This window comes from Botryllus schlosseri, chromosome 3, assembly GCF_051294905.1.
Source record: "Botryllus schlosseri isolate E-star chromosome 3, Bs_hap1, whole genome shotgun sequence".
In the NCBI taxonomy this organism is placed as follows: domain Eukaryota; kingdom Metazoa; phylum Chordata; class Ascidiacea; order Stolidobranchia; family Styelidae; genus Botryllus; species Botryllus schlosseri.
Genome location: NC_137238.1, coordinates 27,982,685 through 28,010,004, shown reverse-complemented (window position 1 = coordinate 28,010,004; position 27,320 = coordinate 27,982,685). Strand labels below are relative to the sequence as shown.

General features: G+C 40.1%; 2 protein-coding genes and 1 long non-coding RNA gene across 5 annotated transcripts; all 3 read left to right on the top strand.

The window, feature by feature from the left end:
* The first annotated feature begins 1,214 nt into the window (after window positions 1-1,214).
* LOC145436283 (uncharacterized) lies at window positions 1,215-26,459 on the top strand. Its single transcript, XM_080313644.1, has 6 exons — window positions 1,215-1,373; window positions 2,106-2,205; window positions 21,479-21,616; window positions 22,592-22,680; window positions 24,771-24,954; window positions 26,216-26,459. The coding sequence occupies exons 1-6, from the start codon at window positions 1,268-1,270 to the stop codon at window positions 26,307-26,309; spliced, it is 711 nt and encodes a 236-aa protein (XP_080169770.1). The 5' UTR covers window positions 1,215-1,267; the 3' UTR covers window positions 26,310-26,459.
* On the top strand, window positions 2,212-6,596 carry LOC145436285 (uncharacterized). Its single transcript, XR_013914244.1, has 2 exons — window positions 2,212-5,904; window positions 5,964-6,596. It is a non-coding gene; the product is annotated as an uncharacterized LOC145436285 (long non-coding RNA).
* On the top strand, window positions 6,651-18,599 carry LOC145436284 (uncharacterized). 3 transcript variants are annotated; one of them, XM_080313647.1, is made up of 11 exons: window positions 6,651-7,978; window positions 9,400-9,632; window positions 9,911-10,055; window positions 11,710-11,789; window positions 14,277-14,778; window positions 14,889-14,982; window positions 15,957-16,115; window positions 16,177-16,460; window positions 16,528-16,654; window positions 16,941-17,020; window positions 18,030-18,599. In XM_080313647.1, exons 9-11 carry the CDS (start codon window positions 16,528-16,530, stop codon window positions 18,282-18,284), a joined length of 462 nt encoding a protein of 153 aa, XP_080169773.1. In that variant the 5' UTR covers window positions 6,651-7,978; window positions 9,400-9,632; window positions 9,911-10,055; window positions 11,710-11,789; window positions 14,277-14,778; window positions 14,889-14,982; window positions 15,957-16,115; window positions 16,177-16,460; the 3' UTR covers window positions 18,285-18,599. The 3 variants fall into 3 exon arrangements, with proteins under 3 accessions (XP_080169773.1, XP_080169772.1, XP_080169771.1); XM_080313646.1 differs by lacking the exon at window positions 6,651-7,978 and having other exon boundaries at window positions 9,256-9,632; XM_080313645.1 differs by lacking the exons at window positions 6,651-7,978; window positions 9,400-9,632; window positions 9,911-10,055; ... (3 more) ...; window positions 15,957-16,115; window positions 16,177-16,460 and having other exon boundaries at window positions 16,476-16,654.
* Window positions 26,460-27,320: the final 861 nt, after the last annotated feature.

The following is a 27,320-nucleotide window of genomic DNA, read 5'->3' as shown; positions in this document are numbered from 1 at the left end:
TTGCTTCTATTTCGACTTGAATGCGGACATGCTCGAGGACTGTCGGATAGCCGGCGAGATGCTGTTCTACAATCGGGGTCCGGTGTACTTGATAGAGCAATGCCTTTTCTTGTATTCTGTCCTGATCATATGGTAGCTGTTCTTCGTTGACGCGCGTGTGCCGTAGCCTACTTATGAGCTTTTGACTCCGAGGTGAAGTAGTCGTTGAAATTTGTGGGAGTGTGACCGCAATGGAACTGATATATGAACTTGGAAATTTCTAGCATCCTCGTATCTTCCATGTTTAAAGTCAAGTGTACCTGTTTGATGCTGGTGTGATCATACTAGTTGACCTTCACAGTCGTATCGATCATTCCTATCTGATACCGAATACTGTATATACATATTTTCTGTACCACCATCATTGCCGTCTGTTTTTTTACGTATTTAGGTTGGATGAAAATAAAGACTCTCTCTCTCTCTCCGACCAGGAAGTCGGACGCTCCACCATTAAGCTATCTTTACTGAAATGTCATGCACCCTAAATATAATTGAATGATACGGACGCCCATTTATAAATACGTCAATGGGCAAAAGGTATTAGTTGGTACATAGTACAATCACAATCTGTGTGACCAAGAATGATGGAGGGTCGGATTTCGTCAATAAGCATCGGGCTTTCTTCATTAGTCTTGCAGATGCGATTACCTAAGCACATATATTGTCACGTGACTGGATGATAATACAAAGCGTTATCATCACAGGTCACGACAGTTCATATCTGAAATCTTACAATGATATGATAAAGAATGCAGCGTCCAGACCGCTATAACTGACTAGGGAATGACTCTATTATTTCCGTGTTGCATTAGAGGGGAACGTTTTTCCGTATTACTGTACTAATTTCAATTTGATATCCATGTAGGCTGCACTTATCATTGAAGCACACAAGCATTTGCATCATGGGTTCGTATCGAAGTAAACTTAAGAGTTTATTGTTATTATAGTCTTGAATCCAGCAGATATCACTGTCGATATTTTGATATGATCAACTGCGATAATCTAACACCAGCCGAAGTGTGACTTCATTAACTACTCACCAATAACAACTTTTGCCTTCAATATCTTCAAAGAATACCGGATAAGATTATTTCATCTAATAGCTCTTACTGAATCGTAATTGAACATAAAAATAGCAGTCATATCGTCACCCCCAGGCTGTTTTCTGCAGCATTGAATATTCACAAAGCAAAATTCCAATCTGTAGGACATAAGTCTACGAGCGTACATGTATTGTTGCTTTGAATCGTCAACAGCAAAGATGTGGAGTTATTTGAGTTGGATTTGTGCTGCGGTCGTTTCTTTATCAGTCGCCAGGATACTTCCATCAACCAGTAAGTATAAAAACAGCTAATGTTGGGCCTTCGTCTCTGTGATTTAAGTCAGTTCTGTGGTTTGATAGTGCGACAAAAGCAGACCAAGGCTTCGTACTTTCTTGCCGCTGTTGGGCCTCATGAGAATCCTGCTGATCACTGCGTGTGTGCAAATATTGCGTCTATGAATTTTCGAATTGACCTGTAAAATCTATTTATTGGATTTATAAACCAAATTAAGTCAATACATGAACATTGAAAAACATGGATAATTGGACATTACTACACACCTACGAGAAATGCTGTGTCTTGTTATCGCTTTCCTGACCATCAATACTCAATGGCAGATGTTCTTAATCTAGGGTCCCCCAAACCCCTTGGCGGTGCGCGTAATAAGGGGCTGTATTGAAAGGCCAAATGTTCAAACTTCAACTATGAAACTGCAATATCCTTATTAACAAGATCGGTCCCTATTTTTACCTATGTCCGTATTCGGTAATTTTCAGTGTTCTCTGAAGGTTACCATGGCCCCACGGACTATACGAACGCTAACAATTGCACTCCAACTGTTAATCAGACGCGGATTAGAACCTATCGATAGTGATAAGCTCCCCAGATTTCCATGCAATCACTCAAATAAATGTGGGGGTTCGCGCTCACAAAATGGTTAAGGAACGTTGCTCGACCAGGCTCCATTCGTATCATAAGTCGCGTTGAGATACTATGCCATGAGCTGAATTCACGTATTAACAGCTGAGGAAGAAGTATTGCAATACTTGGACGGATTGGAAGTACCCGATTTTTCTTCTGCACTCTACCATCCGCCGATGAAAATGGACTATAAGTTTAGCAAGTGAGTCTCATGAAGGGATATGAACAGGACACGAAAAGGATATAAATTCACAGCTGTCAAGTGGATTCTTCAACTGTGAAGCACAATGAAGTCAGACGCAAAATCAGTCTTGCTCATTCCCCATTGATCGACTTTAATCAGAACTGACCTTAAATCGATTCCATTCTGTATATTTTATATTAATATTTTCCTTGTTTTGACTTTCTGTGCTATATTGTAGAGGTGTCAGTAACCAACAACTTCTATTGTCTTGGAGTACTCAAGTAGGCTGTGCCAACATCCAATAGTTCAATGTTTCTCAAACCTTTTATACCAGTGGTTCTTAACCTTGCCCATGGGGGGCGCTGGCGATTTTGAAGGCGGCGAAAACGCACAGGGGGCGATATGGAGGGGGGGGGCTGAAGAAAAATGGATTCGCAGTAGATGATGTAGTAGTAGGACATATCCTTAATGAGTATTCAGGGCAAATTAACATTCCGCAAAACATGTCAAATCCCGAAATTTTTGGTCGCGCTACGCGACGATGTTTGCTACTTATGTTTTCATAAATGTAGTGGGTTATTATAATTCATGTAAATAAATTGCGCGTACTTTCAGATCGCTAATTTCCCGTTAAAACACTGCCGTCACGCTTGCTAGGGTTATTTGCAACAAAATAATTATAGAAAATAGAAATAGGCATTTAGGCGTCGGCTATTACTACGCCACGATGCACGAAGACATATGATGTTCCGGCCAATATAGGACTCCGAGAAGTTTGCCAAAATATCGTCAGCGAGAAAACCTTAGCCGAAGAGGATTGATTTTCCCTATTTTGACCGTAAACTTCGTTGTATAGGCCTATAAGTCTAATATTCCATAGATGCTTAAATCGCCCGCGCCGAATTATCATGTCGTCGCAATCCACACCCCACAGGACAAATAACATCCACCAGAGAATAAATATTTGCCAGTGAAGAAATACCCATTTTGAATCGCGTGCTTAGCGTAATTCATTTTAATGCGCTCATGCGTTTCAATATCTTTTTACTATATAGACGACAAGAGGTAACAAAATAACAACATGTAACGAAGTAATTGTACCAACTGGTATACGTCCGAATATGTTTAATTATTAATTACGTGGCCTTCATTTCCCAGGATAACAGTTCACTAAGCGCCAGCGGTAAATCTGATTACGTGTGCTGAGAGGATAAAAATGTTATAGCGACATATGTATGCAGTTACCACCTACTCATTAATGCAATATAGAAAATTTTGGCGCCTAGGGCGACCAAGCCACACAAACTTTGCGCACCATCGAAATAACGCGACGGGGTTCTTGGCCGCAAAGCCCACAGAAGTTTAGTTCATTATGCTATGGGTGCGCGAAACAATCGTTTTGAGGGGGGCTGACGAAGTGATGTGACGCCCCCCTCTTACCCATTGTCTTTATTTCAGTCCCCTACAATACGGCAAAATGGGGGGGGGGGCGCTAGAGCCCGATAATTTTTGAAAGGGGGCGCTGGAGGAAAAAAGGTTAAGAACCACTGTTTTACACAATGCCCCTACACGAGCTACCAAACCAGTTATCGAGCTCCCAACCATCGATCTCCTCCTACTCCGAAGGGATGGTGTGAACCTCGAAAAAGTTCTGCGTGAACGCGAACCTCATGACGTCGCGAGACGTCATATTGCTAATTCCGACCATACATTTCAGTGAATTGATATAATTATCATACGATACCTATAGCGACAAATCGGGCCACATTATGCCACAATGGCGAAGTAGCCTACATACTTACATACTGACTTTTTAACCGTCGCCAAATGTATCAATTGGAGCAATCAAATGATATAGTAATCCCCTAACATCAGTATCTTTTGTCGCCTTTTCAACAATTTCGACGAGGACTTGCAACGGAATATAAGCTTACGCCACGGTCTAGCCTAGACCCGGACAATGTATTCATCGTCTGAGTATTGCTACATTGATATTGAGCAGAGTGTAAAACGCTTTCTTTACTTGCTACCAATATTATCGCATTAACAAGTTATACAGGAGTAGCAAACCACCCCAATCACACGGATTTGGTTTTTATGATACAATAAACATATTAAATCAGGATGAACCCCATACGCCTTCGAGATTTTTTGCATTAGACAACGTTGTATTCTTTATATGTATTTCATTGATTGGTTGAATAAGCATCATTCGCTGACTACCTACAGTGTAGCGTACACTGTAAATCTAAAAGGTGGAAAAAATGGTAGGAAAATGGAGGAAGATACTTTTCCTTCTTTTATCCACCGTATCTCCACCACATATGGAGGAATTTAGAGGGTGGAAAGAGGGAGGAATCAATAGTCTACCCTATTTGGTGGAAAACAATTATTGACATGGTGGAAATCAGAAATGACTGTTCGCAAACTGTCGTATTGCCTAATTAAAACATGACAGTCGATACTGGCTTCTAGTTAATAACGTCATCAGACATGAATTTCGAGTCGAGTGTTGTTTTTTCACTCAATATAAAGTCACAGTCGCGTGCATTTGGGAATATTGATAAAATTTCAAACATTTTTTGTTCAAGTGGTTAAACCAGTAAAGGGATTAGTAAATTTGAAAATATCTGAATATTAATAATGGATTGTGATAATTATTTCAATATCCTTCACGACTGTAGCATAACCAAAACCTTTAACGTATATTATTATTGCCAACATTCTCACCAATGAACCGTGACCGGCGCTAATTCAGCATCCGGGACTCTGGCAATTTCGAATGTACGCGATGCGCGCTCTCCGCCGTCAGTCAGTCAGTCAGTCGACAGAAAAAGATATTTATATTCATTGATTTTGAGTTAATCACAATTATGAGTATTGTTGATTTTAGTTCATAAGTTATGCCATCTGCCTAATCGATTTCGTATTGGGTACCGGTATCGCTCGTGACTAAAAATACAATGAACTTGCCATAAGCAGTTAGCAGTACCTGCGAGATGAGAATGATGCATCTGATGACCCGATACTGTTTTTCTGCTGATATCTTGTTTGGTGGGAAAATAATTCAAGTAAGCCAACTGGTGATTATAATGCAAGAAATAATCTAGGAAGAGTACATTTTTATATTCATGCATACCATAGGTATAGAGCTATTGGGTATTCAAACTGGTTCTGTATTTATAGTTTTACCATAGCCTTCATCTATATAAAGGCTATGGTTTTACCATCATGCAGTAGCTGCATATTTACAATTTGGATTTTCATTGTTTGAATGAGAAAGGAACTCTTCTGATATCTTTCTGGCGTCACAATTTTCTTTTCTAGACAAATTCACAGTCACATTGTGGAAAACTCTGAAGTGAAATATTTGCTTTACCCCGACGATGAAAAATCATTTGTACCTTTAGATGCCTACGCAGTCGATGACCACCATCATGTCCGTTTAGATCACTTGGTGTGAGATGTAATTGAAAACTAATTGTAATTTGTAATTTCAGTCCTAAATAATTATGAGACTTTTAATTACATTCAATACCAACAACAAGATCATTAATGTGTGCACAAAAGAGGATATACCATCATCTGTTGCACTGAAATTTGATTTGGCGCCGGAACTCTTCAATATTCAGTGTTATGATAAGGAGTTTACTGATTGGGTTGATCTGTCTGATGCTGATGTAAAAGACAATAATCGGATTAGAGTCCTTGTTACGGGTGAGTTTAGGCTTGACTTCAATTATCAATTTTTTCACCTCTATACCCAATTTTCCAAGAAAAAGTACAAAGCGTTTGCGACAGCAGCATCACTAACGACTCCCTAACTGTGGATTCATCTGAACGTGATGTGATGGATGATTCAGTTGAATCATTACTGGATTCATCTGAATCTATTGTGACGAATGATCCAGTTGAATCATCACTTTCACATTCATACCGACGATGGCCTGTGGTCTACAACATCCCAACTTTTCCTCAATACCTGGTACAACGCATCAAACACCTAGTACCTGCACTGTAAAAAATAAACATGGATTTTATCATGGAAATGACATGACTTCCTCTTTCTCATGTTAATTCCATGAAAACACCGACATGGTTTTAAAATCTCATGTTGACATGACAAAAACTTCCATGATGGGACATGATGGGAGCCATGTCTATGGTTATCAAGTAAGAGTATCACGTTGAGCTTTAGTGATATCATCATAATTATCATCATCATCGTCACTGAGAGAGAGGAAGAGAGGGAGAGAGAGACGGAGAGAGACAGAGAGGAGCGAGAGAGGGAGAGAGAAAGAGAGGAGGGAGAGAAGGAGAGAGAGGAGATAGAGATAGAGAATAGAGCAGAAAGAATAGTGGGGGAGAGAAAGAAGGGAATGAGAGCATATATAAAGGAGAGAGAGAAAGAGAGAGGGGAGGGAGAGGGGAGGGGAGGAGAGAGATAGGGGAGAGATAGAGAATAGAGCAGAAAGAAGAAAGGGGGAGAAAGAAGGGAAAGGGAGCATAGAGAAAGGAGAGCGAGAGAGAGAGAGAGAGGGGAGGGGGAGGGGAGGAGAGAGATAGGGGAGAGAGAGGGGGAGAGAGAAATCAGACTTATTCTCGTTTTCACCATTGAGATGCTTTGACGATTGAAATGCGATAACCATGCTATCCCTGAATGCTGAACGTTGAGCCGGATAGCCACGGATACCAGTTTTTTAGTCTTTGGTCTGACATGGCCGGGAATTGATCATATGACCTACCGATCAAGAAGCAGGACGCTTTACCATTTCACTATATCGCTATTTCAGCTGAGTCACAAGTAAACATCGTTACATCCTCACAGGATATATTGCAATACACAAACATCGTGATTCGTACATAGCTACATCATCGCGCGCAAACATAGCCGTTCGGTTACGGAGCCATAATGACTCCGGATTATCTGGTTACAAAACCAGTCATGCGTACAGTATAGACGTAGCGCTCAATTCAAAAGGATTGCAAAAAAGAGGAAGTTTGATGAAGTCGGTCATTTCATAGGTTGTTTTGTGAAAGTTGCAAAGTTTACGGCTTGTTGCTGTATTAAGACGTGGATTGGATGGTAAGTATTGATGTATTTATTGTTCCTGTCTTCGTTGTAATATATCCGCCGAATCTGCAATGCGTCACTGGGTATAGTCGAACCTGAAGCAACTTAGTCGTATTCAGTCAGATACCGGCATATAGCGGGAACTGCCAAACGGCTGCAAATAGTGATCGAAGTTTACTGCGTATGCATTTGTATGTAGTTGTAGATCATGTGGTAGTTGGTAATGCGTTAGTAGTCCTAGACGTTTCACAAGCTTCCTTGCTTTTATTTTGTACCGTACTATGGGCAATGTTAAAGTGAAGTATTTATCCAACTGGAGGAATATTCATCCTGAGGTGATTGAAAAAACTTCAGCTTTAAAAAATATGGGATATCATGCTGTACTCGAGCCTTTGATTCAAGATTTGAAAACCCTAGAAACATAAGAACCTGATGTAAATTTGTATTTTACAGATATACATACTGCAGTTGTTTGTAATGTTACTCCTGTGATATTTGTGACATTGAAAATGAGGCTGCTGGAGATCATGAAAGACTGAACGAGTGATTACAGTGGATCACAGATCTGAGATAGCTGAAACTGTGAGAACTGTATTTCGGAGTAATATCGGGGACAGTATATTCAACTTCTATATTACGATGAGGCATTTGCCTCGTATGATCTCTCGACAATTCAAGATGAAGGAGTAATACGACTAATCTTGACAGACGATGAAAGTAAGTAATTATTACCAGACATAAATTGGTAGGCTACTATACTGGGATTACACTCTTAACGCATATTCGAAGAGTTGTTTCGGGGTTCCGAACGACACTGATTCCAAATATGACCTTGGTGTTTTCAAATTGTCTCTGGTTTTGGTGATATCCCATGGGGTTATTTTGACGAACGTCACATTTTCACTGTATGGTCCAGATAAAAAAAAACGGCTAAGAAATTAAATCTACTTGTTATACTGAACACTGTATTAAATCAAAATGCAGTAAAATAATTATATTTAGGTTAATTGGATTTACCGTAATTTTCCAAGTATAGTACGCCCCCATGTATAATACGCACCCCTAAAATAGCATGTAAATTCTGGGAAAAAGCCTGTACCCATGTATAGTACGCGACCTACATTTCAGTACATGAATAGAATAGTTCCGATTTCGTATACAATGTCATTCTGTTTTGCGATGTCAGTCTTGAACAATCATTACACAGCGATCGCTAATCATTATACAATTAGCGGGATTGTCTTTGAACGATAGTAGATAGCAGCCAAAGCCTGCGAGGCGGGCGGCGCGATAGTTCAGGCTAGCGACACAACATCTTGAGCACGAGAAGACCTTTTACAGATGCGATTGCTAATCATTATAAAATTAACGGTATTGTGTCTAAACGATAGTAGATAGCAGCCAAAGCCTGCGACGCCGGCAACGAGTTAGTTTAGGCCAACGAACCGACATCTTGCGCACGATGCCTATTATAGATGCGATTGCGCCTAGGCTAACGCTTATGTCATGCGCAACAGGTCTGTTGGAGATGCGACTGATTACGCAAGCGATTATATCTTGCGCACATGGCCTCTTGTGTATGTATAAATTGCGTATGCGATTGTTCGGGCCGGTCGTTGACGCGATGAATTGGCGAGAACTGCCACGCACGAGTGTCTATTAGTGACCTAATTTTGCTCGCGTACAAACGGCAAACCAACTCAGCAGGAGATCGCGTGCTTTTGCACACGACTGTCGTTAATTGGATACACGCGTCGCTTCCCACTTATTACTACGCGCGATGGCTGAAAGTGATGCGCGATTGGAAACAATCATGAAGAATGAAGATAGGTGTGATTTCAAGTTTTTTATCGAGGGAGATTTTTTTTCAAGCGCGTTGTTCCTATGTATAATACGCACCCCCCGATTTTAGGGCAAAAAATCGTGAAAATTATGCGCATTATACATGGAAAATTACGGGTATCAAAATTGGAGTTTTTTATAGATTATTTCTTAAGAGACCACATCATATTTAGAGTGGTGCCCCTTTAATTTCAACCTTGCAATCCATTTCTTACAAGCACGTTGCTATTTTTGCGCTGAAGAGATATTTCCATGGCTAAGCCAAGTATTATCGTGACTCTTCTATACTTGTGCAGAGAAAGCTGTTTGCAAAGTCAACACATCTACCCTTCCGAAGACGAACTTAGCGTCGACGAGCATCAAAAGGAAATAAGTCATAGTGGAAGTAGAGGGCGCCAGATGAAGAGATGCTGCAAGATCGAATGAGAAGAACTTTTAAATCAGGCCGCGACAGTGTCGTAAATGGAACATCAGCAAGAATAGGCCTACTGATGGAGAATGAAGATCAGTTTGGACCCATGCTCCCTTGGTAGGTACAAACTAACGCAGTGGTTTCAAACACAACATTGCCATGATCGATTCAACCTGCGACTTTGCAACAAACTCACAAAGTGTTCGTTTTACAGAATTCTATGATAGTACAAAACAAACTACATATATATATTGCTGAAATAATTTACGATAGTTCTGACATATCCTCGACCACAAGCCCGACCTGTGCTTAAATTGAGACTACTGATAGTACTAAAGGCTCCTGCAGACAAACTTAATTAATTAGCTATGATGTAAATCTGTCACAATGTTCAGATTTTGGAAGAAGTGAAAATATGTTGCCTGAATCAAGCCTGTTTGGATGTTGACTTGACCGCAAAGATTTTGGAAAAGATTTGGAGCTCAGCACTCAGTCTCCTGCAACCGCAAGAAATTCCGATAGAAATTCAAAAAGTTATGGGTAAGTAAGATACTTTCGCAAATTTAGTTAGTTGGCGGTCAATATCTGTCGAGTAGTTCTAGTCGCGGATTGTGAAAAATGATTAGTTCAAATTTTAGTTGCGGGTTTCGGGAAGTGAGTAATTCTTGTTCCAGCTTCGCAGTTGTGTAGGTGCTCAATAACTGAAAAACACATGTCATCGCGAGGGTGGGTTGAAATCGAATAGCCTACCTGAGTGATTCCACAGATCTAGTTGGTTCAGGGATGGGCCATTATTTTTCTCTGCAGGCCACTTCAGTAATAGAAAGTAAGTTGGCGTGCCGAGCCAAACCAACATGTTCAGCTATATTCTCCAGTGTATTGATTTTATTTATAAATGGAGAGCAGTGAATTACATTTTTAATAAATACGTCTCCGTGGATGTGTTGATATTAGATAGCCTAATGAGAAAAGTACGGTTAATTAACGAAATGAAAATTTATATTTATTTTCCCTCCTAATTCAAGATAATGTTAAACATGATACATTTTGAATTCTCTGTAATCCGGGTTTTTATATCAATACATTAAAAGGTAAGCTATATCTTAACAGTGCGACTTGATGAAATTGACATATATATATATCGGTTTCGGCCGACATGTGGCGGTACTTTTGGTGAAGATTTCCTCGCCGTTGAGCTTTTTTGCAGCACACTTCGCAGAGTCACATGTTAGCCGAAACGTCATTGTCAACGTCTTGGTGTGTCCTGACGCGCTAACGGCCGACGCCGAAATGCTGATCTCTATAAATTAGCTGTTCTTTCGGGTAGAGTGGTACCCATATTATTATCAAAACATCTAGTCACTATATATTGCGCGAAGAAAATTTGAATTAAATTTCATAAATTATAGGATTTATGTCCATTTACGAAGTAATTTTTGGTGCTTCGAGCTTGGGCCCTCTCCATTTGAGGGGTCTGGGATGCGGCAGTTGCCGCCCTGTGTTTAGTGCTCCATACCTTCTTTGCATTTCAGCTTTCAACATTCTTTTTATGATATGTCCATTCACCCTTTATGTATAATGAGGTCTCAGTCAAAACGCGCACTGACAATGGCAACAAAGAAGGTTTGAACCAAACTATACGGAAGGAGTAACTTATTGTGACTTATTGTTACGACTTTGCTACATTGACTTGATTTTAAATCTAAATTACGCATACAAGCTTGGGAGGGACGTACGCTATGTTATCGCGATACATTATTGAGCAGGTTTCAAAGTAAATCAATTTCCGTTCCAGCTCAGTTTATCCAGCTTATGGTTTTATTCAGCAATATTCAAAAGTAGGTTTTATGTTTTTAATTCCAAAAAATGGCCACACGTGCTTCTCAAAATAGCGGGGCTCATTTTGCCCTTGGCTGAGTTCGATGTATTATAGCTCGTTAGTTGCGGATTTATAAAGGTCATTACTTGGTAGGATATTATAGAAATAGGATATTTCAAGTTGCCGATTTTAAAAACTGTCTGGTTCCTAAGGCAATATTGAAATTTGCATATTTTTTGCCACGCTCATATTTGCAGTTCACACTACACAAACAGTAACTGCATTCATTTAATTTTTGTAACTGCATTTATTTAATTTTTAAACCGTTTTTTTCTCGAATGTTCCACTTGAGCTGATCTCTCACTTCTCATTCAGGTAATCAGAAATTGGACTGGGTGGTCGGCATACCCACCATTTTCAATGAACGCTTCGACAGCTTCCTGATTGTGGATAAGGTGAGTTGTTGATAATGGCCAAAACTGGTTTGCTCAATAATACTACAAGACAATACTACAATAATAATATAATAGTTAATTCAGATTCAAGTGCTCGAATCATTATGCCCAGCCCTACAAACAATGTGCGTTTAGTGTGCGCCATTGCCTCGCGGGAAAACCAGTCAAAAACCATTGATATTGTTGGTTGTGATTTAGTTCGTAAGCTCCTGATTTTAAAAGGTTGCTAGTACTAGTTCTAGTATCAAATTTTAAAAAGTTCTAGACCAGTGATTCCCAAGTGCGGCCCTGAGGCCGCATGCGGCCCCCAGCTAGCCTTCTTGCGGCCCCCATAAAATATTAGGAAATCGAGTTGTGACAAAAAATTAAATTTATATTTATAAAATACACTAGCTTTGCTTGGAGTCTGGAGTTTTTAATTAAGACTGCAGGGAAGTCGTGAGTAAACTGCTATCATTACGTCCATTTGAACGAGCAGTGGCTATGAATATAGGTAAAGACAGGACTGTAACTGCCGCACGCCAAACCCCCAATGAAGGGAGGGGGGCGAGCTCGAACGGGGCTAAAAATTATTTCGTGAATTAGCATAAATTATAGACGCAACAAAGTATTCATAAATTATAGAGTATTTTTTGGAAAATTTATGCATCTTTTTCAAATTTTTTTTTGCTGTAGGCGTGATTTCATGCTGCCAAATATCTTGATTTTTGGGTACTCATCCCCAAGAAAAAATGTGCAAGATTTATAAAAATGGGCATTGGGCATATCGGCGTTAGCTTTAACCGCGCCACGACGCACCAAGCGAGAAAACCTTGGCCGAACAGGACCGCCTTTATGCTGACCGAAAACGTCGTTATATATACAAAATACTGTCACTGTCTTGGCAATCTTAACCTCACGAGACAAATACCATCCCACAGGGAAAAATTATATTCCAGTGAAGAAATACCAATTTGAAATCGTGTGCGTCTCTTAGTTTAAGAGCCTGTTTGGGCGATTCTATATTTTTTTGATATAGCAGACAGGAGGTCACGAAATAACATGTTACGGAATCATACTAATGGGCCCTACAGTTTCCAAGACACCTCACTCAGCTCTAACGGTAAATCTGATTACGTGAGCAACGAGGACAAGAAATTGATAGCAATATATATGCAATTCCCGATCATATTGACCGATTTTATCATGAATTATCGAAAATTTTCGCGCCTCGCGCTGGCTCACTTAACAGTACAACTAGTTTCGTGGGAAAAGCGAATAAGGTGATAGGGATAGGTTTATCACCCTGTGGGAACCCTATTTTTACGGGGGGCTGACGAAGTGCTGTTTCGCTCCTGCCAACGGGTATCTACGTCCGAAGATGTTTAATTATTATTGAGGAGCTCTACCTTTTCAAGCACACTTCCCTCGGCTCTACCTGTAAAACTGATTACGTGAGCAGAGACAGGATAAAAATTGATGGCAATATATATGCAATTCCCGATCATATTGACCGATTCAATCATGAATTACATAAAATTTTCGCGCTTCGCGCGTCTAGTCTAGGCGATAAAACCTGTCTCTCTAAATCGCCCCGAAGGCAGCATATAATTGGTAGTCCTATAGCTCACGACTGAAGCGTCTGCATAATTTGATAGGTCCAGTCTTTATCAAAAGCTAGTTTCGCACTGATTACAAAAATGCAAATTGCAATCTCGCCAGGGCAATAAAACTACTCCGAAATAGCCTCCAAAGGTCGACTGTTCTGAATGGCCAATGGCGTCAAGTGATTGATCGGAACAATGCCAATTTTCATATTTTGATGACATTTGGGTCCGTTTAATTGCCCTGGTATTCGTGCGGCCCCGACCGTGCTCTGAAATTCTAAATTTGGCCCTGACACCGAAAAAGTTTGGGAACCACTGCTCTAGACTGTATAGTTGCAAGTTATAGTTATATTTGTGGATTTTGAAAATTGAGTAATTTTAGTTACAATTCTAGTTTTGAATTTTATAAGGTGATTGATTAGTCATAGTTTTAGTTTTACTTGCGGATTTGAAAAAGCGAGTAGTTCTGTTTTCGGAATTCCCAGAAAAGACACAAACAACCTTTGGCCGGGTCGCAATCACCAAAGTTGAACTCCGTCACCAAAATACAAGTTTTCAAATCCTGGATTAACCGCCCATCCGTGCAATAATCCATCCATTTATTAATAATTGGATAATATAGTAGGTCGTAGCATCAAATAGTATAGTGGTGCAGAGGTAAAGGAATGGAAGACTGTGCATGTGTGCATACTTGATATTGTCAAGTGAAAAGTAGATTTTGTACATACCGAGACAATTCATAGACAAGGTCATTGTAATGAGGTGCTAATAGATTTTTGTCATCTTAACTGGCTGTGATTGATACAACTTTAAACCACCTTGGAAACTATTCATATGTATTCTATCAACCCGTGTGCCTTGAATAGTGCATGCATGGTAATGACATTTATATTCATTATAGGATCCGAAGAATGTCAACCCGACGATGAAGTGCGATACTCTTTAGAAAAAGTGGACAATCCATTTCGTTTGGGAATCTGTCGATGGACTAATGAGTTTCCATCATACAGTGGCGACATATTGCGTTTTCAACATGAAGTTTGCGCCAGCGTCAGCGAGTTCATTGAACTTTTCGCAGATTTTCTTGCAAACATTCCAGATGTCAAATACAGCTAAATACATCTAACCACAGGGTATGTGTACATTAATAGAGGTGAAAGGTCAATTTGAAGCATTATTAGGACATGGGTAGGGACATGGATGTCAACAGGTCTACATGGATGTCGACAAGTTATCATGGGCCTTTTCCATGTCAACATGACTCAGGTGGGACCAGGTCTAGACTATGGGTACACCCATGATTATTTTTTACAGTGTGGTAGCGCTGGCAATATTGTAATTCCATCAAGACTGAGAAAAGAGATCAGGACAATTCTCTTTCAAGATCATTTACAATATACTTTGTAAGTATAATTCTATTCAATTCATCCATCGTATTTTGTTTTGAAACTCGTGCATGCATTTCATTAGTTTGGATAGATATCAGGTAACTATATGCCGATCTATCTAACAGGTACCCCACTGCGCGTCAGTATCAAGAAGTATGCTCGGCATTAATAAGAAACTATCCAGTTTTGAAAGACAATAACGAAGAAAATTCCAGCTATGTAAGTCAGCTGCATGTACCTGTAGTCCTGGGCAAATATCCATAGTAAACTGTCCTTGCCCATTACAGGTGAATTCCGGACTAATGTATGTTTTCATATCAGCGTATTATACGCACCAATATCGACGGCCGCCAACACATACTAATTGAATTACGTGTTGACGCCCAAACAAATTTCCGCACATTGCCCATGCCTGATATAATCTATTCTTGTTGACGATTTTTGGCGTATGATAAGCTTGCCAAAGAGTCCGGAAGCGCTGTCAATTAGCGAGTCACTGATGTCTGGTGAACAATTAAATACGCGCTGGTATTACGCAGCCTCGGCGACAGTTTTCGCAAATCCAAATGTCCGAACCTGCGCCACCTCGTAACCTCGTAAGTCGGCGCCTACGGTCTCTTTTGTCATGACTATACCTGTACACTGTACGCCGCTTCAATATATTTCTGAAGGCAATAACCACAATTCCAGAATAACTACAAGATAAGCCAAGTCCAAGTCGTTACGTTCAATGTTAGGTTTTCAGTTCAATCCACTTTTTGTCAATTCTGCTAAAGTGATTGGCTCCCATCCAGAATACAGTAACTTTCCTCAGTCTTAACAGTTTCTGGCCCTATTTTGCCAAGTATCAGGACTCATACTCGAAATAACTATTTTTCGAAGTTGCAATGAAAAATTGATTCGAGTCGAGTCATTTAACGTATTTTTTTTTAAAAGAATTGAGTCAAGTCGAGTCACCCACAAATCGCGACTTGAGTCCATGCAATGGAACCACCTCAAAGTCTGAAAATCGGCATTGTTCCCAACAATCGCTCAACAAAATTGACCATTGTTATGTTCATTGTGTCGTGGCACTGCCACTGTTGAAACAATGCCGATTTTCAGACTTTGCGGGCTGTTTAGGTTTTTTTTCTTGGTTTTGGTATTAGTGCCCTCTACAGAGTCGAGTGTAACAATAATTGCAATTTCTTCAGGGCTCGTGGCATATTGCCTTAAAGCAGAAGTTCAATGAATATCGAAGACCGTTACAAGCTAAATTGGTGAATTAGATGAAGCAGAAGTATGGTACAAAACGAAGGAATGTTATTGAGGAAGAAGAAACCAGCAGCTCAAGATGCAAAAGAGCCAGGGTTGTAAGTCCAGTTAATTTTTATCTTGGTTTTGAGATGAGCTAGTTAAATTCTAATTTTTCAGGAAAATTTCTGTCCGGATCTTGTCGGAGATCAACACAGCATTGATAATCACATAAAAGATATACAACAAGAAGTTAAAAAGAGGGAGCCAAACCAAGTCACGCTCCTAGACCGAATGAAGAGGACCCACCAACACCGCAGAAATCAGATTTTAGAAGGGGCTCAGTTATCGGAGATACTCCTGACTATGGGATGCTCAATGGGTAAGTACAGTAGTCTATAGTATGAATTGTCATTGCTACAGGTGTATCGTATCATATCATATCACTATGGGATGCTCAATGGGTAAGTACAGTAGTCTATAGTATGAATTGTCATTGCTACAGGTGTATCATATTTTATGTATATTAAGATGTTGAAAGAGGCTGAAACCTTGATTGGGTTTGATATTTTGAAGCACACAACACAGAGCCGCTACAATATAGCTCAAGGCAAGATAAAGTGGCCTAAAGTTCCCGAGACTATTCAAGGATTACTTGGTGAGAATATTATTTCATGAAATTGTGTGGCATTGCAAATTTTCCGCTAACAACTTTTTTCGAATGAATTCAAGTGCAGTGGCTCTCTAACTTCTGCCGTTGCGAGGCAATTGTAGAAACTTGTTTGACTTGCGCCGCACCAATAATCGTGGCTTTCACAATAACATTGTCTCGTACCAGCCGGTTACAGTTGGATTCATTTCCGAAAATTATACGCGTTCAAAATAAATATCGGAACACTAGAAGTAATCATCGATGGTTCTAATAACCTGCGTCTGCTTTATAGGTGATGGAGTGGTGGATTGGCGTGCTGGTACACCATCCATGTTTGGAGAAGGATATGACAATTTTCTTCATATTGGAGAGGTAAGCTGTTCGTAGATAGATGATGTAATATGTATAATACACGTTGTTAAAACTAAACAGTTAGTTAGTTGATGGTAAACTAACTAAGGTTTTCATTATTTGATTTTGAAAATTCAGTAGTTGTAGTTCTAGTTCAGTGGTTCTCAACCGGGGGTCCGCGAAGCATTTTCAGGGGTCTGCGAAGCCTCTAAATTTATAACATAGTTGATAACGTAATTTGTGTTTGTTTTTTTAATTAGGAAAATCACGAGGCCGCCTCGCTTCATTAAAAACTCCAAACTCACATCAACAGAATGGCCGTCTGATATGAAATATCCTGCTGTGAGACTCATTTTAATTGCTAAATTGCCAAGAGCCTACTGATAAAAATATTTTCAAGAAAAGTCATTTTTTGCACGCTCCCGTGGGGTCCGTAACGGTCCAAAAGGGGTCCGAGAAGACAAAAAGGTTGTAGTTGCTGCTTTTGAAAATTCAGTAGTTGTAGTTCTAGTCTGGTTTCTACCTCGCCATCTCATCCGTGTAAGCGGTGTCTTACAAAATTCCTACAAGTGGCCCGTGCTACAAGTCGGCAAATACGGAATGAAAAATAAATAATTCCGGCCCGGTGTAAATGACCATAGTGGTAGACCAGTGTTTCATAACCGAGTCACGAGTCAATTCATATTTCTGATATGCCCCAACAACTTCTACCAATAGAAAGTGTCAAAATTGCTCAATTAAATAGTTTCATAGACCTGGTACAGGCGTCGCATAGCTTTAGTAATGGATTGGAGCTCATGAGATTGAAATATATACTTCATCGTGACTGAAATATATACTTCATTGCGACCAAAGCAGACTGACTTGACAAGATTATTTTTAAAAGTATAAATCAAATGAGCAACACTTCGTGACACAAAGTCATGTTAATAACTTGTGCATTGGTAATATAAATTGTCCCATGTACTAAACCTATCTCGATATCATAATGATCTGAAGTCCGAAGATTTCATAGTAATATATCTTTCAGGTTTCTATCTCTCCATATCCAACGATGGTCTACAATTTGCAATGGAGCCTGCACTTGGATGGACTCATCTTCTCAAAAAACATTGAAAGTTTTGATGAAGCACTTGCTCTTCTGATCGCAGCTCATTGGATATTTAACATCAAGTTTCAGAAGACTATCAAGCACACCCTCACCTTCATTTCGTCATACCTGCTAAAGCTGCCTGGCGTAGAGCTGACAAATTCCGTTGTGAGGACTACCAATATGTTGCCATAAACAATGGAACTGTCATCATAGTTATGTAGGCTTACCATACGGAGGTTCGAGCGGGTCATTCGGAAGTTGATTGTAAGTGCCTACTTTTAATTTTAGTCAACACCACTAAATTTAAGTGAAAAGATGGTAATTCTGGAGTCATCACTCCCATTCAACACCAAAAGTTTTCCAGCAAAAAATAGCAAACTCTGCTGTCATTCTTGATCAACTAACTTTCCTGCATTGGTAAAATTGTCCTCCTTTTTTGATTCCGTAATATGGTAACCCTATAGTAATGACTGTTCGAATACGCCTAATAAAATGCATGAAATGCCATACTTGTATGTTTTTAATTGGATTTGTATTCTGCAGTATTGCATAAAGCAAAGATGTGTGGCAGCTGACAGCTAGGTTGGGGTGGAAGGTATGTCCCCCATATAGGGTGGGGGTATTACCCCATATAGGGCGGAAGGTAGTCTCCCATATAGGGTGGAGGGTATTCCTCCATATAGGGTGGAGGGTATTCCTCCATATAGGGTGGAAGGTAATCCTCATATAGGGGGGACGGTATTCCTCCATATAGGGTGGAAAGTATTTCCACCATGATGGGGGGTGGAGTTGCATTCCACCAGAAATGGTCAAAATGGTGAACCAGTTTTAATGTAGGAAATCTCCACCTTTTAGATTTACAGTGTATTTTGCTCTTGGTGTTATTTGATCTCTGATCAAGCTCACAGCAGAGTCCCGAAACATTCACAAACGGAAAACTGAATATTTCCAGCAAACCTTTGTAACAAAGCAAGTGAAATTCTAGAGATTGTCAAGGTGCATGCTCGTTTAGTGTTGATTTTTTGCTGCCAGCACCATAGAGCACCATAATGCTACGAATTGCAACTAAAGATGTTATTATTGCGTCGAAAATTTGTAAAATGTGGGTTCACAGTGCAGAACCGACCAGGGCTCACTTGTGAACGTGAGCATCTAAATGCCCGAGGTTCCCTCGCAAAACGCGAACCTGAACCGTACGTTCCCACCATCCCTACAGTATACCCCACCAAAAGTTGTCTGGCTCATTGCACAGTCACTACATTGTCGTGTAGATTGATCAAAGTTATTGGCAGCCCGAAGAACGTTATGCACGCTATGTCAGAGTTCCGTTTTTGAAGATGAATTCTAGGACAGACACAATCATTGAAAATAGTCATACAATGCAATTTATATTCGAAATTACCGTAGGTGAGATGTGGTACCGATGGTTGCAAAAAATTGCAAGATGATCACTGGCCCTCAAATCTTCAGCCGAGAATAGTAGATCTTTTGCTGTCTCACCACTTTGATACAAGCGCCACCTATTGCTGACATTTACATGGATATCCTCGTTTTAATAAAATATTTATAAACGTTTAAAATTTGTTGCTCGAGCGTATCATCGGTCCCTACCAACTGGTGGGTCCAATGGCACACGACCATGGAACCTATGAGACATACATTCAAAACCCGAATTTTTCATCTTGTTTTGTGTACTATAATAATATAAGCGACAGCAAGCCAATGAAGAATCTTTCGTCGCCACCTTCAAGAATGAAATGAAATAGATTATATCAACTCAATTGTTGGGATAAAATCACGTTTTGATTTCCGCCGAAACTTACAAAATTATTGCCACATGCCACACACATATACTATCCGTAAATCGACATTTTGACTTTCAAATACCTCGCAACAACGATAAAACACCACAGGTAACTACGATCTACGGCATCTATGTATGTAGTCGTGTTTCGGTTGTTAAGTGATTAGTTGGTCCAACTATTTTGCTTGATTTCACTATGGTACCATTGGTCCCCCACCCTATAAATTTTGTAATTGAATTGAAAATAGTCCACTCGAGGATGGTATTGATTCAAAAATATGTCCCATTATATACTTTAACAAGCCATATACTTCACATAAAAAAAATATTGTGGGTTTGCTGGTCTAGAAGGTGGAATAGAAAAATGTATATGTCGATCCAAATTTGTTTTACACCCCCTAAAACATAAATCATTTGTCACAGACGCCATAACTCACGCAGGTCGAATTTTTTTTTCGTGTGAGAAAAGATTCTTCCAGTATGCCATTGTAGACAAAGTATCGCAGTGTGATAATGGGATTATCACAGATAATTTCTCCAGTATTTCCGGTCCCGATGTCTCATCGGTAGCACATCTGCCCTACTTCGTTTTGGTGAGATAAGCGCTTAAAACTACATCGTTCACGTTGTACGTGTGTTTGAATGTGTGCTGATAGCTTGTGCGCCAGAAGTGTCACTAAATATATTCATTATATAAGATTATGATTGATTATTTAGTTAGTTGGAAATGTACATCTGGGGAGAGCGTGGGTGGCGATTTTTGATTGAATTCACCGTTATACGTGCGGGAACTACGCGACCAGATATTCATAAATCTGGCTTTGGTGCAGAGAGAGAGAGAGAGAGAGGGAGAGAAGGCGAGAGGGAGAGAGAGAGAGAAAAAGAGAGAGAGCTATTAATTCACGGATTTTCCAAAACAATTTCCCGTAGTCCATAGCGACCATACGTTTGCTATCAGCGCCCCCCTATCGTCCAAGTTGTAGATAGCACCCCTTCTGAGGCCACAAACGCCCCCAAGGGTACTGAGTACTGACGCCCACTTTGGAAACCACTTCACTAGTTAGTCCAGTTACTATGTTTTCAGACAACTTTTACTTTACAGATTTTCGGTCTAAAGTATTCACGTTTAACACGTTTGAATTTGAAGAGTCAAAAGTAGTTATATGATATTTTTCCAACGCTTCTAACATAATTTCGATAACAACCCCTGTGCAAGTGTGTCACAGTAACTGGATGTATGTTCGGAAATAGCACATGTTTGTAGTGTCGACAGTCATTCTATTTCAGTTTCGAAGATGCAACCCACAATTCCAAAAGTAACCATCTAGATTCTAGGATAAACAGCTGGCGGATTTCATATATTGAGACTGCTGACTTGGGTGCTTTCAAATTCTTCACTCTCTAATTCCACTTGAGGTAGCTTTCACATGTCTTGGAAAATGCTATACTTCTATTTACCAGTACTGTTACTTGAGTACCGACACTGACTACTTTTTGACATACGTCTGGCATATATTGAACGATTTCAGACACCTGCCACACAGCAAGTGTCTTACGCGTTTGTGCATTTCATTATTGACAGTGTTGTACTTGGACACAACGCAGAGTTGACCGGAAAATATTCTGGAAAGTATGACTTCACAGACACTACAGTTAAAATCGAATTTTTCGCGGACGAGGGATGGATAAACGGATACATGTCGGCGGTCGCATCATATTCGTAAGTGATTCATTTCCTGTCGAACTAAATATTTTAAAATATTGAATATAATTCCAACACAGTGTCATGTCCAAATACCGTGATGACTGTAATTTATTCAGAGCACAAAAATCCTCAAATACTGCAAGTTATTGCCAGTGTTTGTCGACATCAATGGTCGTTTACAGCAGGTCAAATTTTATCATTTTCGTTCCACAGCTGCCCAAAGTAATATCTAGCGTCAAAAAATCGTTAATCTGAATCCCATTCGATCGATTATCCTGAATCCAAAGCCATAATCATCTCCGAAACGTATACCAGAACCAACACTTACAAGTTCGTTGAGATGCTGTGTTGCGAAAGGGTGGTCTCTCTCGTCCGCATATTCTCTCGCACGTAAGCATTGTGACATCATCGCATATCAATCGTAACTTGAACGTCAGTCCGTGAAATATTTTGTCCCTTTCATAAATTGATTTGCCCTTGTTAGTATGAGTTGATGACGTTCGGATGTACGCCCGGTACGATTGATATCCATGAAACTGAACTGTGAATGGAAATTTGGGTATTTTAAGTCCCCGATCTCCACCATATAGTTTTTAAATCAGGCAAACGGCACTGTGTGTTACAAAACGCTGCTTTCACGCCCATTCTAATGAGTAAATACACCGATTCTTAGGGAGATATATCATAGGCGTTGAGTGTGGTTAAACAGATCCCACAAAACTCTATCTACAAGAAGGTAGGTGCATTTGACTCGTATTCGCCGATTGGAAATGGCGTGAAAGCAGGATAATTACCCGAGAATGACATTGACCTGATTGACACGCTACGCTGCAGTGAAAAGTTGTTCGATACAATTTTCACTTGATCATGCATTTACATTGTGCTCGGCCAAATGATAGAATTTGTATTCACGAAAAAACCTTAAGTAAAAGTTAGATTTCAAATTAAAATATTCGCGCTCAAGTGAGTTATCTCTTCTTACGATCGTAGGAACAGGCCGAACTTCAAATTTCCCATGGAAGGAAATTTTCAACTGCACGCCTTCAATTCTACGATAAATCTGGAACTGCTCATTCCAAGTAAGTGGTTTACTGCGTGCGTGCCGAAGCGGGAGGTGGAGGGATATTGCGAAACTAGCCCGAATGAAATGATCGCCATTGTCGTTGAGCCATCTATTGTACACTAATGACTAAAAATGGGTGTAATCACCTCCATATGCGGTACACGACTCAAAATTATACCGGGTTCATAAATCCTACTTGATTACGTGAATAACTTTCTTAGTCCCTACTTGCAACCATCATCTGGATTAAAATGTTGTGTTTGAATTATAAAGTGGTGCAACTCCGAGGACTGAGGTGCGTTCTGCGTGGTTTCGTTTACCACAGGTGCATATCCGGTAGGGTAACATACGTCCTCTTTTATGAGGATTTGTCCTCTTTTTTGACTTTTTTGAAAGTGAGATCGGAGGACGCCTAAATGTCCTATTTTTTGAAGATTTTGGTTAAATGTGCGAGGAAATTGGACTCAGATATGGGGAATTAGCGGCCAAGTTACGGCCCGAAGGGTCTTTCGGGACTTGAGCCAGAACTATTACCTTTTTTAATCAACCGATCACAAAGTCGGGATAAATTAAATATTTTGTCAGCATTTACTCCAGTATAGTAAGTCTGAAGATTTGAAATAAGTGTCCTCTATTCAGATTCTCAAAATATGGTAACCCAAACATCCAGTCCGCACGCGTATATCACGGATGGTACACGGGTGTGAACATTCACTCTTTTCGAGTGTACAATACATAGCTCATCGCAAACGGCGGACATATCATTCAACTGTATAGCGTTAAACCTGTTGATGTGCAGGAACTATTGACATTGTAAGCGAAAGGGGTTTTCCAAACCCGAAGTTAAACAGGATTAGGATTCAGGATAACAAAACTGCAATAGGCCTTGGGGTTCGGAGTTTTCATGCGGCTCCTAAGCGCACCTCAAGTCAATGCAACGCCTAAATCTCAAGACTCTCAACAGAGACGGTACCAATGGTAATCCCTGATACTCAAGTAAACTTGGAAACAACTTCGTCCCAATATATGTCAAAATAACTTTAAGTGGAAGTAATAAATAAATTATTGTCATAAAAGTATACTCAAGTAAATACCTTTAAATGTCAATTCTTTCATGGGTCGTATACTCTTAGTAGTACAGTGGAGGTGACTACATTTTTGCAAGGGGTATCCTCGCGACAAAGCATAATATTGGTGACACTACAAATGGGTTCAATTTTCGAAAATTAATTCAATTCCAGGGTCTATTTTGCGCAGCTGGCGATTTCACTTATAAATGCAATAAAAAATATATCCCATAAACCAGGGACGGGCAACATACGACCCGCGGGCTGGGTCCGGCCCGCTACCTCATTTTGTGTGGCTCGCAGACAGCTTCCGGTCGGACATGACAATGTTGAGCGCGGCAACAGTCTGCCGCAATTCTCCACTATACTTGTTTACTACGTCAAATTATAGTGACTGCTGGTTATTCTTTCTTTTTTCTGACACAAATAACCGATTGTTAGTTATTCTTTAGTTTCTTGTTTTCTTGGCGTCCGACATGCAGTCAGATTTCAAAGAAACTGTTCATAACTTTCATGGATCACAGATTTCTCATTGACTTAAAGCTATTGAAGTAGCCCTGCATGAGGTTAATAAATTCATTGGATACTGTTTGTGTCTCTATGCTTCAAACTCAAAGTTAACACTATATACGAATAATCCTTGTACAGGTGGATAAATACGCGTTTGATGTATCTATTCAGGAATCTGGCCCGATAAGTACTTCATTTTCCCGCCGACTGCAGAAGTTGCCCGCCCGTGCCATAAACTATACTTTCCACTTTGCAAATTCCATAGCTCATTGTCTAAAATAGTGTTACGTAGAAGCGTGCGTTGTCACACATATCCAAATGAGTAAGTAGAGCACGTAAGTAAAAAAAACGAACTCTGGAGTTCTTCAAAAAGTTTAATTACTTCGCGACTGCCTACCTCTGAATGGGAACGTTATCACATTGGCTCATACCAAGTATCCGCGCTCGTATCCATTATGCGCCATTGGGCATACTTTGAAAAAAAAACGCAACTTCATTCCACTATAGCTCGCCGTTTTGCTATTCGCAGGCTTCACTTCCGACAAGAATAATCTGATCAACTTGATATCGTGCGATGCGAGCTACGACGCGCTGACGATGGATTTTAACTCTACTGCATTCACGAAGAGAGAGGACAAGACGGCGATGGATTCGTGGTTGAGCAAGTCGTTGCACGGGACCTTTCGGGAAGCGTACTGCCTGGCTATCGAACAGTAAGTAGCAAGTGTATTCAGAGGGGGTCAGCAACAAAGTAATTTTTACACTTCCGGAGTAGTAGTAAAGTATGTTTCCCCTGCTTGCAGTAGGCTACTTACTCATATAGGCACAGTGATAGACTATTTCCACCTCTATTTCACGGCACCAAGTATAATTGTGTAGAAGTGGGAGTAACGGGAAAAGATAACCACATGAATAAATAGTGCACGTTGGTACAGACTGCTGGCAGGGCTGAAACATCCCTTTGTCCGCCCCCCCCCAAACAAACGGTGGTCTTGGTTCCCTCACGATGATCAACCAAACGTCTGGGGTTTCGCCCCAAGATCTTCGAAAATTGTATCTGATTCATCATTGAAGCGGGAAATGATATCGGAATTTGCATATATATTGATCAATTTTAGTATTCTATCTCTGCGCACGTCATCACGTCTGGGGAAATGCAGAGCCCGTAAGTAATAGTCAAACATATTAGGGCGGATCGTTGCTATAATGACTTCACTACTTGATGTTATTTCATGACCTCTTTTCTGCTATGTCGAAAGAGTAAAATCGTCCAAACGCACTAAACTAAAAGACGCAAGCGATTTCAAATTGGTAGTTCTTCACTGTTAGATATTTTTTCTCTGCGGGATGGCATTTGTCTTTAGGGGTTCAGATTGCCAGGACAGTAACATCAAGCGTCAGTCATTTCGGCGCCTACGGACAGTAAAACATATATTTATATTGTGTATGTATAGGCTGTCGACGTTTTCGGTGTGCATAAGGGCAGTGTGGTTCGGCCAAGGTTTTCTTGCTGTCGATCGTTCTGGCACACTTCTCGGAGTCGCATGTTGCATGTCCTAAAACTTCATTATGTCTTGGACCGCCTTGTGTCGCGGCCGACGCCGAAATGGCCATTTCTCTTATTCATGCGTATTTTTCATGGGGTATGGGTACCCAATAATCAATGTATCAATATCAATATCAATATCAATAACATCAATAATCAATATCAATATATTCGGCCATATTTATTCGCGCCTTGCGTGAAAAAAAAAATGAATTAAGTTTCATAAATTATTTAAAAAATACTCTATCACTTATGCTCATTCACGAAAATAGTTTTGACCCCCTTCTTTGGGGGGTTTGGGGTGCGGAAGTTACATTTCTGACACCTTGAGTACTCCAAAAACGTGGGAAATGATGTGAATCATTCTCATATCCTAAAGGATTAACCTCGATATCGTTGTAAATACTCAGTCATTCCTTTTCATTCAGTGACTTCGCTAAAGGAACGAAATCAGCGGCAGTGAGCGGTATTTTGACTCAGCTGCTACGGCTGGCATTCGGGAGCTTCGCCCTGCAAGGATAGCGGAGCCGTTTCCGGTATACCAGTATTTGTCGATAGCGGGACAGCGAAACATTGTATACATTGCTTTTCATTTCACATGTAATATCGAACTCCTGGTTGCTGATTTGTGAGCGAATATATTGTTCGACAATAAAGTGACTGCATAACTAGGTAGATGTTATTTCTTACCTATTTGTGTGCAGATTGCAAATAGTAACTATACGTCCAACCCTCGTGTCTAACCAGTGGTTCTCAACCTTTTTGCCTTCGCGGACCGCTTTTAGACCGTCACGGACCCCCGCGGACCCCCTCAAGTTCCAGTTCAAATTTAGCTCAATTATCATCTAAATCTCATCTGCCTTATGCAAATACAAGTCATAAACAGCGACAGATTTACTTTTCGCGAAAGTAACATCAAACTATACGTAGAAATTTGATATAAGTATACACCGTTGTGTATTGGAAATCCGCGCCTTCGATTTGATATAAACGATTGCCGAAAAGATATTTCCCTAAAGATAGTTGATGCCGAATGTAACATTAACGTGCAACAACAACTTTGGGTATGATACAGCTCAGCAGTCATTTCCATGTAGCAGCTCTACCTTGGACGGTCTGTTGACCGATCCGTGTATGGTTATTCTGGTCGTAGAATTTGTTGTATTGTGTAGACGTATCTGATTTGACTATAGCTCCCTCAGGCCTGGTGCACAAGACCTTAGTAGTCGGGCAACATAAAACCCTTTATATATACACACATGTAGCACCTCACATTGAATTTACTTTCTAATAGTGGCAATGTATATTACAGATGAACATAGATTGCGTGGCGTGGTTTCAATCCTGCTACTGGGACAGATTAGGAAAAACTTCCAGAATTCCTATTTCAAAATGATAATTCGCTGTGACTGACGACTTCTAATCAAAGATGATTTGTAAACCTTTTGTAGTCACCCTATGATTGACCTTACTGCCCTAACTTGTTATTTCTTCCACAAACATCATCAAAACACGCCTCAACGACAATATGTT

Bases quoted from the DNA above. Each gene is read 5' to 3' on its own strand.
- LOC145436283 (XM_080313644.1), top strand. From the start codon at position 1,268: ATGTATTGTTGCTTTGAATCGTCAACAGCAAAGATGTGGAGTTATTTG. The intron at 21,617-22,591 runs GTAAGTGATTCA...TTACGATCGTAG, and splicing joins TCGGCGGTCGCATCATATTC to GAACAGGCCGAACTTCAAAT. The intron at 22,681-24,770 runs GTAAGTGGTTTA...TGCTATTCGCAG, and splicing joins TCTGGAACTGCTCATTCCAA to GCTTCACTTCCGACAAGAAT.
- LOC145436284 (XM_080313645.1), top strand. From the start codon at position 16,516: ATGTATATTAAGATGTTGAAAGAGGCTGAAACCTTGATTGGGTTTGAT. The intron at 16,655-16,940 runs GTGAGAATATTA...TCTGCTTTATAG, and splicing joins GACTATTCAAGGATTACTTG to GTGATGGAGTGGTGGATTGG. The intron at 17,021-18,029 runs GTAAGCTGTTCG...TATATCTTTCAG, and splicing joins ATTTTCTTCATATTGGAGAG to GTTTCTATCTCTCCATATCC.